The following is a 12696-nucleotide window of genomic DNA, read 5'->3' as shown; positions in this document are numbered from 1 at the left end:
CATCCATACGCGGTATTCAGACTCTCTCCTCTCCTGCAGACTGACTCGCATGTCGATTATCATTCTCCGTTCTAGGGTTGCGCTCCTGACTTGTTGTCGAGCCACTGTCGGTTCGTATAGTTTACATTTTTACAGATTGTCACAGTCAGCGACTTTGTTGGGTATTGTAAGGATACCAAACTGGCGACTTCTAACGTTCTTACGTGTGTCAGGCTTTCCTTTTCTTTTATGTATGTTTGCAGGTGGGGATACTTAGCGGCCAAATAATTGTTAAAATTCGTGGTGAAATCTACAACTGTAATTTATTTTGCACAATTTGCTACTAATCCAAGCTTGATATTGATTATTGACCAAAATTAGTAGCGAATTGTGCAAATTAAATGACAGTTGAAGGTTTCACCACGAATTTTAACAATTTTCTTTTCTTCCTTTTTGTTGTTGCTGTGCCTCGAGGACCAGCAAAAATTACCTGCCGAAGGAGCAGATGCATGAACTGCTGAAACAGAATGCGGAATTTCTCCATATTGAAAACGTGGTGATAGCAGAGCAGAGAAGCTTCCCTCTCCCCCCCCCTTTCCCCCCTCTCCCAGCTCCTACAGCTGTTTGTCGGTTCTGACAAGTCTATCGGGAAGTGGGAGACCTCAATGTGCTGGTTTCTGCTGCACTACCAGGTAAGGCGTGTGCTCAGTCCAATGATAACGCTTACTTGTTACTGGCCAGCAACGCGGGATTAGACAAAATCGTATAGAATTTGAAAACCTATACTGACATTGTGAAACTAAAATTTGATAAGCTTTGTCAGTTACTCACGCAGTAGTGTGGTCCTCAAATCCATGTGGTGGTGGCACATTTCCAGTGCCTTGAGCAGTCATATGCGGCATATCTTTGACCAGCTGGGACTCTCTTCTGATAGTCCGTTTGAGCGTCAGAACGTGCTACCTCACATGGAGAAGTGATTGTCCTGTTACCATTCGCCCTGGTGATCCAAACAAGAGTGTTGACCGTGTCTGGCCTTTTTTAGCCAAAATTGCTAATTTTATTGAATCACTTGAACTTGTTGTAGCAAGTAGCGTGTTTCGCGACAACTGGCAAAAGGAAAATTTAGTCGTCCATGGTAAGCAGCCCTCAGTGCTCCGTCGGGCTAGTCAGGCAAACCTTGATTTCCACTGAGTCGCCGTGTGTTTCCGGTTCAAGTGCAGTACCGTCTTCGTCCTCGTGAGGCTTCGAGGCTACGCATTAATCGAAATGTCATAATCCCCGCTCACGACGTACTTCTGTTGCATTGTGTCACTCTCCTTCCCCATTTATTTCCGCTCAATGATCAAGCCGCAGTCCTACCTCTGTTGTTTTTTGTTTTATATGCAGAGGTCATGTGAGCGTGTGACACGAAATAGGCTATCTAGCAACGGTTTGTGACAGTCATGAGCCTTGGGACGGTCGTCGGGGGCAGCAATTTCTGATGGCATGCAAGCACCGTCCCAGGGTATTCTGACGTAGTTGGCAGTGGATGAGTGAACGATTGGGTTTCTGGTAGGTACAGGAGCGATAGTTTAGCCTAATTAACTTAGATATGTACAGGCTATTGGGCTGGCCTCCGTTGAAATGAGCACTGTGTCAGGATGTGTCTTACAGTAAACAGTGTATTCCTCTGAAGAGCCAATTTTCCATCTCTGCACGCCATTAGAGTGTCCAACTGCAACTTACATTGTTAGTGGTAAATTCACCGCTGTCATAAAATATTTTGGGCTGGTCGTCTTTGCTGTGTTTGGCTTTCTGATAGTTAACAAAGCATATTTAGTGTCATAAGACCATCTGTTTGAGAATGTCTTCAGTTTGGTACGAAACTCCGAACCACACGTCTCCCTTAATCTGTCAGCAGCATCCGAATTTTGACGACCCTGTCTCATTCCTTTTCTCCACGCGCTGCAACGTTAGGGCCGGGCTGCAGTGTCGCCGGCAGGAACTCATCGTCTTTTCTCCTATTTCATCGAGTCAATGGGCCACCCCTTCGGTGGTGATTCAGAAACCAGAGGTCACCGTGCATTTTAAACAAACAGGCAACATGCAATGTATTCTAGATTCATTTGTTGTTGACAAAGTTGTCAGGGAAGCGATATCTATCACGTATCGACGTGCATGACGTCTACCTGTAGCCGTCGTTGGCCACAGATTCTCGGAATTTTGCGGTGTGGGTTTCACCAGTTAAATCTCTTGCCTTTAAGATTTTCGTCTGAACCAGGAATTTAACGATATTTGGAGCAGCTGATTCAGGACATTCCCTGTTGCGTTAACTACTGCGATGACATCTGGCAACGGACTCTATGTGAGAGGAGCATTTATGAAATCTGCTGGCGTTGTTCCAACGCCTTATGGAAAAACGCAAACGGGTAGTTTCTGGAACACGTGATTAGCAATGATGACCTCGTTCCTGCGGATGAGCACATCAAAGTCACTATCACACTGCCAGTACGCAAGAGCTCGAAGGGGTTCCAGTCATTTTCCGTAAGATGGTAAGTTCATTCGACGGGGCATACGCATTTGCCATCCACTTCGCTGCAACGACGTCAGATTCCTGTGTCCTGCAGATTGTCAAACGCTTATCAGTGTATGAGGCAATGCTCTACCTCCTGTTTATCATCCTTTACCCGAATTCAACTGCTAACCCTGGTCACTGATGCCTCTCAGTGCAGTTCTGTACCACTGGAATGCAAATTTCATCGAACAGGCCACCAATTATGCACCGAAGATGTTTAATGTAGCGCAACGTAATTACTCGCAGGTGGGAATGGAGACACTGGCCATCATTTACGTCATCAAAAGTTCCACGTTTTTTGTATGGAACGCAGTTCTTACTCATCACTGATCAGAAGCCCTTCGTTTCTTTATCTGACCTCACTCTTAGCTACCAGATGCGACAGCCTGTCGGTTGCAAAGATGGGCTCTTTTTCTCAGCAGTTATGATATTCATTAACCGTCTCCTACAAGGCTTTCTAATACAGATGAACTAGCGCAGTTGTCGAATAATCCCTATCCGCTGTTCAACTGACAAAAGACTCTAGATTTTTGCTGTGGACGATACTTTGCAGCAGAGATTACGGGATTTTCCTTTGATGGTGTAGGAGGTCGTAGCTCCCATGGCCGCTGAACCACTGTCTCGGAAAATCGGTTCAGTTGTCCTGATGGGTTGGCCTGCGTGTGCACCTTTGGGAGCAGATTCGGAGTGGAATACGGCTTTTGTGAAACGGAATCAGATCAATATTGTTCAGCTGGTTCTGTGCTTGCCACAGAGGTGAAAAGTGATCGATCGGTCGTCCCTCCAGCGTTGTGTCCGCGCCTACTCCAGTTATTGCATGCATCGCACTGGGGTATATCTTGCATCAAGGCTTTCGTGTGGCGTCACGTCTAGTGCCCTGCGATTGATCACGATAATGAACTTCTTGTGCAGGCTGTGCTCACAGCCACGCTGCGCCGCTGCATCAGTTTCCTTCTTGCATTTGCTTGTTGGTGACTGATGCTTACAAACTGATTGCTTTGTTCTTGATCTATACCGGGCGTCGCCGGTTACTGGGTGCAGTCCGGTGGAGAGTTTGTATGGCCGCCCGCTGCATGATTTTTGGATTCTTCCGACAGCTGCTGATGGGGAACCTATCGACTCTGGCTCGGCTTCCCATTCTCCACATTTGTCAGTGGATGAGTCCCCATTCATGCCAATGCCAGCAGACTAACCCTCAACCGGCTTCTGCAATCTTCCCACCCCCCTTGACGGCGCTGGTAGTGAATAAAAAGTGGTTGGGTTAGTGAAAGACACCTACATCTACATCTACATATATGTACATACTCCGCAAGCCACCTTACGACGCGTGGCGAAAGACGACCTGAACCCTGTACTGAATCGTGAGCCTATTGCAGAATTTTTTGGCCCTGAAAGCAGAAATACTATTAAGACCTAGTCTGCCCACAAAATGTGCAGAGCAAAAGGCCTAAAACTAACGAAGAACTCGAGTGGCTCATTAATGAAGATCCAGATTTTATGAAAGATGTAGGCAGTATACTGGATGACAATACTGATGAGAAAGAGGAGGTAATTACTCGTAGTGACCATGGCGCTGAAAGTGAAAAAGAGTGATAGTCAGATAGAAATGAATATAACAGTTGTCAATTAGGTTCTTCTGGTGATTGGTCTGTGAGAAGTAACAAAGCTTCTAAATGAAGGAAAACTACTAGGTCAGCCACAAGCAAAGCGAGAAGTAAAATTACTGTAGAAACTCTTCCAGGACCCAAGGCTACTGACAGGAACGTAACAACTGAAATTTCTGGATTCAGAAAGACCATTAGGATGCAAGTGATTGATAACATTGTAAAATACACTAAAAATACCAGGGCTATTCGGAAAATAATGCCCGACTGGTCGCGAAATGAAAGCAACAGTGAAAATCCGACGATGCTTAGCACAGGTTTTTCGAGAAGTGCCTCTAGTATACCTATCGGTCGCGTCGCGTCGCTCTTTTCACTTCTGTGCACAGAGTGAGCACGTGAAGACACCAAGAACAGTATTGTCCCCTGCCAAGTACGGTTGCCTGCTGCGAGGTTCCTCCTGATTTCATGCAAACCCTCATAATGTACCCCTCATGCATTTAATTCTTCATGACATTCTCTGGCACACGCTGCAGGGGCAACGAAGAAGCCCCTGCAGCGTTTTTGATGGCGTTTGATCACTCGTCATATGGCCCGGACTTGGCTCACTGTGACTTTCGTCTCTGCTCACATGAACCACTGACTGCGAAGGCAATACAGATATCGATCTACAGACCAGTGTATGGAAGTGGCGAAAATCACAGGCGGCTGCCTTATATGACGAGAGTATTGGAAAGTTGGTACAACGCTACGACAAATGTCTAAGCTGGAACGCCGACTATTTAGGGAAGTAACTGGAGGATATAGCAAACTGTTGCAAATAAAACACTTTTGTGTTTCATTGTGGTTTCTGTTTCGCGACCAATCGGGCTTTACTCCCTCGTATATTCAGGTCAAACCCGAGTTTTCTGATTATCAGAGAGAAGCAGATTAAAACGACATGAATAGAAATAAGATCCTGGCACTCGTTTGCTTATCTTTTTGGAATGAAGAATTCTAATCACGTGACTGTAATGGAGCTGTGGAATACCGATGGATTAGGAATCGATACTACAAGAGCTGCGATGAGCTGCAAGCGATTCCTTTTCTCACTACATTGTATTCGTTTCGGGGATAAAAGAAAGACATCTGGTAAGTTGGTCGCAGTACGTTCAATTTTCGATGAATTTTTGATCAGTCGGAAAATTTTGTACAATCTCAGTGAGTTGGTAACCACTGACGAGAAACATCTAGCTCTTCTGGATCGTGGATTTGTACATTCCCCCCAAACCTGCCAAATGTGGAATTAGGATATTTACACTCTTTGATGTGAAAATATTTTATACATTCAACCTTTCCTATTCAACAGACCTGCTAAATATGGCATTAGGATATTTCCGCTTTGTGATGTGAAAACATTTTTTTTTTATATTCAGCCTTGAAGTCTACTGTAGAAAGCAGCTAGATGGACCTTGTGCAGTCTAAAATTCAGCATCACAGTTCATAGACTAGTGGGTCGTATAAAAGAATGCAATAGGAATATAACAATGGACAACTGGTACTCAAGCTACCCTTTGACTATGTTACAGTTAGAGAAAAGTCTTACGTTTATTGGGACACTCAGAACGAAAAAACGGAAATTATCCTTGGAAGTCCTGCCTAAGAAGGAGCGAGCACCAGATTCGTCCCTCTTTAGGCATAAGAATGCTATGATATTGGTTTCCACGTGCCGAAGAAGAACAAGACGATTCTGATGCTGCCAACTATAATTATTCCGGTAACATCGATGAAGAATCGCGGAATTCAGATATTATGTTATCTTACAGTGCTATGAAGGGGTCGTTGATACTGTCGACCAATGGTGCGGCACATATTCTGTGGCTCGTATAACAAGAAGACGGCCTTTCGCAATCTTCTTCGCTCCATTGGACATTGCGGGCATCATTTCACAGATCCTTTTTTTTTTCCTACTACAATGTATAAACTCATAGGGCCGCAAGAACGATTTTTCTTTAGAACCTGGCTTTTGATATCATGACACCAAAACTAAGAGTCATAATTCCGAGCCTTTATAGGGATATTTCGCTGTTTCCTTCAGAGGATACATGCAACACCTGAACAACGTGAAGAGCCTTCGTCTAAGAAAAAATGACGGCACGATATTTGCGGAGGGATCAAGAATATTAACACTACCATAAAATGTGATTCACGTAAGAGTTTTGTTTGACAGAAGGTTATGATTATTAGTTACATGTGTGAAAAGTGACGAGTTGGAAGTGCAGACTACGATGACTAATAATCTGAATCTTCAACTCTCACAGATTACTGAGTAGTGAATACAGCCACTCTGCAAGCTGTTAAAACATGGTTTCCGTAGGCATCAAATGTGAGTATGTTTATATTCAACCCTGATGTAGAAACAATTTCTTTTCGCCTTTTTGTACTGTATCATTTACGCACGTAGATTTTTACCTGAAATTATTACTAAAAATGCCAATTATAGGCTTATTAATTAATGAAATATTCTTTTGAATTGAAAGTGATAACGACGTATTCATATTTCTGCATGTAGGTAAGGCTCTGACCCGCTTGTAGGAAATCCAATGAGAAAATGTCGAAGTGTGCCATAATGCCTACTTCTCCAACTACACTGTACCAGTTTGTTATCCAATATTCAGTATGTTTAGATCATTGCAGAGCTTTAACAGTACCCGTCAGTGGGTGCAGTCTCATTCCACTTCTTTGTCTATCTGCTCAACTTCTTTTCCCCATTGAGTACGCTTAAAACATACTTGCAGGACGACACAGTTTATTAGATGTTTAACTGCTTAATTTAAAACTAACATTACTTTCTACAAAAGCAGTTGTGTCGTGTCTCCACAAATGATGCTTCAATAAATTGTGGGACGCTCTGCAGTTTTTACGGATATTGCTTAATGAAATAGAGAAAGATTTGGAAAAAAAGGAAACGCCTCGAAGAAGTTGTGAAGCAATGTGTTGCATACTATTACTGCTGAAGAAACGTGAAACTATCATTTAGCATTTGAATTGTGGGGAAGCCTCATCTACATATTTTTTAATTCACGTAGTGTCTATTAATTGGGTGTGGCGAGGAGCTGGTACTCACTAATGCCGTTGAAGATCTTGTAGCCGGAGAGAGGCGTAACCAGGCCTTTCTTGATGATCACGTCCAGGATGATGCTGGATAACACACTCGCCGTTCCACCGACCACGTAAGGCAGTGCCGACAGTGCTGCGTTCTGCAACAGTGGTGCAGCACATTTGTTACACAGTATGTCTGCGATTTATAGACGAAACGGAGAACACTCCTGATCTTAATGGAAGTCACGAAACATTCATAACCCATGACCACTATCTCACAATCATATCATTTGTTACACAGTATGTCTGCGATTTATAGCCGAAACGGAGAAAACTCCTGATCTTAATGGAAGTCACGAAACATTCGTGACCCATGACCACTATCTCACAAACATATCATGTTTTAAAAACTGTTGCTACTGACTAATATGAATGACAGTTCGGAAACAAGTAGGATTCATATGGTATATTTCTTCGTTTAGGTTTCCTGTGATGGAAGTAAAATTATAGAAGATTGTCAACTATTTTTCTATTCGCGCCCTTCCAAAATCGACAAAGACGGTTGATTAAGAGATTAATGGTGAAGCGAAGGTTCTCATGGAGGGAAACAATGATTTCATCCCCATCAATAATAGCAAAAAGTGAGCGATATTCCTATATCACACATTTAGTATTAATTTAAGAAATATGAGTGAATTTTCACTCTGCAGTGGAATGTACGTTGATTTGAAACTTCCTGGAAATTAAAGGCGTGTGGCGGAGTGCGACTTGAAACTGGCATCTTTGCCTTTCGTGGACAAGTGATCTGCCAACTGAGCAAGCCCGGCGAGATTCGTGACCTACACTCACAGCTGTACTTCCTCCAGCACCTCTTTTCCTACCTTCACAGTTCTCTCTCATACTTTGCCCGGTTCGAGTCACAGTTTGACACACAGTTTTCATCTGCCAGAAAGTTCCAACATGAAGTTAGTAATCGTCGTTAACTCAAACAAAAATGAGGCTTTCTTACAAGAATTGGAAACAGAATGATTGCACACTTCATGATAATTACTACTTTTTCTCCTGGTTTTATCCATGATTTGTATGAAATAGTTAATTGATGCATGATTGGTCTGATGGTAATCAATACTGCAAACTTCGATTTTACTGTAAAAACTCTCTAAAACAAAAAGAGAGAATTTTTGAAAAGATCGCTTTTGTTTGTTACTAAGTATTTCATTACTAATGATGTGCTTCCTGTCGTAGATTACTTCTTGTTAAATCTATTTTAGTGCATAGAAATGTAATCGAGGATTCAGCTATACACCCGAAAGGACACCATTAATCATGCCCAGAAGATCTGAGATATATTAAATTACTTATTTTTACGTGCTGTAAGTACTTCATTCGAGTTGTAGTATGGGTTTCTGTCGTATTTATGAGTCTTGACATTTTATGAACCAAACAGACATTTACTCAAGAGGAAACAGAGACCTGATTGGTTTTATAGATTCTCAGTTGTGTAGTCACTTTTATATTCCATCACTTCAACTATAGAACACTAAATTGTCGTTTCAAAAACTGATTACCTTAACGTATTAAAAACAGAAATATTCATATGTCCTACGCATTGTATGATATTCATCTCAAACTTAATGTACTAGAAGTGTACATTCCATTTCAGTAAAGATGAAAGTAACGTGCCTTGTTAACATCTTGCTGAATGAGGACGTGGTATAAGGATACCATGACCGACATTCTTACCAACAAACCATCTACTAGCAGGCGCCTTAGCTTCTAGAACTTTCTGCAGTCTCCCGCCTTTACTGGTGGACAAAAAAATGGTTCAAATGGCTCCGAGCACTATGGGACTTAACATCTGTGGTCATCAGTCCCCTAGAACTTAGAACTACTTAAACCTAACCAACCTAAGGACATCACACACATCCATGCCCGAGGCAGGATTCGAACCTGCGACCGTAGCAGTCCCGCGGTTCCGGACTGAGCGCCTAGAACCGCTAGACCTACTGGTGGACAGATCATTGTCGTGTCGTGACAAGAATGCGAGTTAGTGACGAGCACGTGAGCCAGTAGTGGGGCAGGCTTGGTCGAGTGAACAGTTATGAGCCAGAAATACGAGAAGTTTAATTGTTAAGTGTTTGGTAGCGCAGTGAGAGCAAAATTTCGTTGGCATATTGAGTCATCTGTCGCTTCTTTAGGAATGAAAGAACTTTAACATTGGTCAGTATTATGAAACGAATAATTATGATACAACTAAGATGTTTTACGTTGTTTAAAGATGAATAAATCAAGTTAAAGGACGTCATCTTATGTTTCAGAAGAACCTGACCAGCTCTTACTGTTAATTTTGTAGCAAATAATTGCAGATAAGCCAAGCACAGTTGAGATACAGTTTGCTTTTCTGTACGATCGGGGCTGAAGTAAGTCTCTCACCCTGTAGTGCAAGAGCCCATCCTCAGGGTCATAATCAAATCTCTTAAATTTAAGGGACGAGAGATTACAATATAGCAGAACGAATTTGAAGAATGATGACACAAACAAAACTTCGAACGACACCGCGGGGAAGGCACAGAACTGAAAGAAGGATAAGTATAAATGGAAATGCAGATATAAAAGAGTGGAATGAGTACGTGTGAAACTCGCAAGGATGAAGAGAAATAAGAGAAAACCACACCGCGATATGCTAAGCAGGAGTCGAGTTAATAAAAAAGATGAACCGTACAATTAGCTGTAAATAGCCGATGCAACAAATAAAACATTGTGATTTGATTGAATTTGTTGTTGTTTTCCATGCATAAGACACAGTCGTCTTATATGAGATGTGAAATACTAAATTCCAGGTTAAGTGGTAAAGCAAACCCCGCTCAAAACCAGTTTGAAAAAGACACTAGCTGTTGTAGCCGGCTTCGCTCATGGAGTTAATATTAGACTATATGGTAGTTAGAATAAAAGGATATACTTTAAAGTATAACAAGTAAAAAAAATTCCTGAAAACATTTTCTAACTGTTTACAATACTTGTTAAGGAATAAGAGGCAAAACAGTATTGAAAATATATTCTAAATTTTTGAAATATTTCTTCATAAATAACATTTTTCGTTTTGTTATCCATGGTATTCAACTAAAAATTTTTCGAATTTCCTACTCCATAGGAAGCTACGTATAGCTTACCGTGAGAGAAGCAGGAGTTTGACGTTGATGCCACAATAATTTGAAGTTTATCCTCGCTCTTTGTTAGTTGTAAAACTGTAGATAGATGTGGTTAGAAATTGCAGTCTTTTAAATTGGTATGGCAGCTCAACAGAAATCAGTGGTATTCTGGCAATAAATAGTGTGTGTCCTTTGTACTTTCCAGTCATAATTTGGGCTACGATTATGTTATTTGATAGCTGTTTGACGATCATCCTTGTTCCATAACATAGGTTTGGTGAGTCGAGTTTTCTGAGTAGTATGATCGGAGATCCAGTTTTCACTCGAATGTAGTGTAATGGCACTCCACGTACTTGCAAAGAGTTTAGAAATTCTGTAGGGAAGTACACACTTTCTTCGATGTTTACCATCGTGTTAATAGATTTGTATATTCTCCCTTCACAGTGAATTTTCTTTTGAATATCAAAGTTGATATCGTCCACAATATTATTTTCATTTGCCAGAACTGCCTTTTCAAATAGCCAGTCCAAGTTGCGATTGTGATCAATGTTTGGATAAATTTGATCGATGTGCTCGCTTTCAGCAGTGGCTATGTTGCAGAAATCACTGTTGAGTTTAATGAGGCCGATCGTCTGGTCAGTGGGGTATGTGCCTCCTCCTATTTGTAAAAGTTGTTGAGCAAAATATACTGTTGTTTCTTCTTTAGATATTGTAAATCTTATATATTTTGTTAATCGCAGTACTTGTACGTGTGGCCAAGAGATGTGATATTTAAGCATCCACTGATCTCGATGCTGGTGTTGACTTGGGGATAACTGGAAGCATTTGTCGAAAATCTGCTGAGAACACGAGTAGAGGCCCTCCCATCACCTCAGAGTTTCCTTGCAAATCTTGTAACGTTCTGTCCATGGCTTCGAGTGAGTTTTACTTCCCACTGCGCATTAGTTCACTTATAATTTTTCTGGTCGTGTCTTTTGTGAAGTAAACTCTCTGTTCATTCTCCAAATAAACTACTAGATGTTGCACAGTTGGTTCACGTTTGTGTACGGGAAAACGGAAAATCCGATACTCTGCTTCGTTACTATTTATGTATCTTTACATTTGGTACATGAGGACCCGTTTCGGTTTTGTTGTTCACTAAATTTGGATGTTTGAAATATTGGCATGTCACTGCTTTTGTTCATGTACTTACAGACATATTTGATGGATTTCACTGAATTTCAGTATTCTACGTTTGTGAGTGCTTGGAACATTTTGGAAAGTAGTGTGTTATATAGTACTACCCACTGATTATATATTTCCATTTCGCCTCTTTCTCGTATTCGTATTTTCCCTGTGAAACTTTTAGGTGATCGTCTACTGTATTGGGATAGCCATCAACTCCGGTTTGCGTATCGTCCAATTTTGGGTTTGGGTATTTTTTTGTAAGCGTAAAACCCCTTTGAAGTGACCTTTTTTGTGTTTCTACGCCTATTTCAGATTGGATTTGTTTCACATTAAAATAATAACCGTTCTCTGCGTGCAGAAATATTAATGATATTGGAGGACGTCATATGAACAGTGTGTCTCAGCAATGCATTTTAGTCCTAGTTTTCTTCCTTCTACAGTTATGTAATGGCTTGTGTTTTGGTTGTCCACAATTATGATGACGATTTCGTCTATCTGAGATGCATTAAATCGACGTTTGTTTTCTGTATGTGGTCTCTAGACGGTTCGAATTATAACTTCATAGCCGTCAGAAATCATTCGGTCTAGTGCTATTTTGAATATACGATACAGTTGATCATATTTGTGTAAGATCCTCTGTACATGTTTTACTACTTCTCGTCTCAGTCTACTGATATTTGTGCATCGTTGATCATTTTCTGATTCTTCATTTCCGATTAAATATACTTGCAGAAATTTATGGTCTTCGTTGGGTAGATTTCAGATAGATTTGTCCTTGAAAGAAAAAGCAATCGATTACATCTCTGTTAGTGTTGGTCGAAGTGACACAGAAAGAAATCATTTGGAAGCAGCATTGCACACTTTCATATTCTGAAGAAAGTGTTTTTGTTCTGGAGTTTCCCCGGTCATGTCATGTAAAAATTTTTGCGGAGGTTCTTCCAGTAGTGGTAATCGAATTTTTCCATTCATGCAATGTTAGTGTTTCTCTACTGATTCTTTTCACGTTGCAAAATTGGCAGTGTTATCCATTTTAAAGTTTACTACGTGTTTGTGTTTGTTATATTTTTGGTCATGTCGTAGCGGAATGCTTTATTTGTTAGGTTGTACTGTTAGCTTGTCCTCGTCCGCGCTTCTCGTAGAGTGATATTTTCATAGCTGGCTTGAG

General features: G+C 41.2%; 1 protein-coding gene across 1 annotated transcript in view; it reads right to left on the bottom strand.

Annotated features, from left to right (window-relative positions):
- The window catches only part of LOC126176631 (putative inorganic phosphate cotransporter), a 154753-nt gene that overhangs the window by 48563 nt on the left and 93494 nt on the right, over positions 1-12696 (bottom strand). The window contains exon 7 of the mRNA XM_049923790.1: positions 7241-7373. Within this exon, the coding sequence (XP_049779747.1) occupies positions 7241-7373 (133 nt within the window). The remainder of the gene's footprint in view (positions 1-7240; positions 7374-12696) is intronic.

The sequence above is a fragment of the Schistocerca cancellata genome, chromosome 3 (genome assembly GCF_023864275.1).
Source record: "Schistocerca cancellata isolate TAMUIC-IGC-003103 chromosome 3, iqSchCanc2.1, whole genome shotgun sequence".
NCBI lineage: Eukaryota > Metazoa > Arthropoda > Insecta > Orthoptera > Acrididae > Schistocerca > Schistocerca cancellata.
Note: the sequence above shows the minus strand (reverse complement) of the source record. Positions and strands in the feature narration are given on the sequence as shown.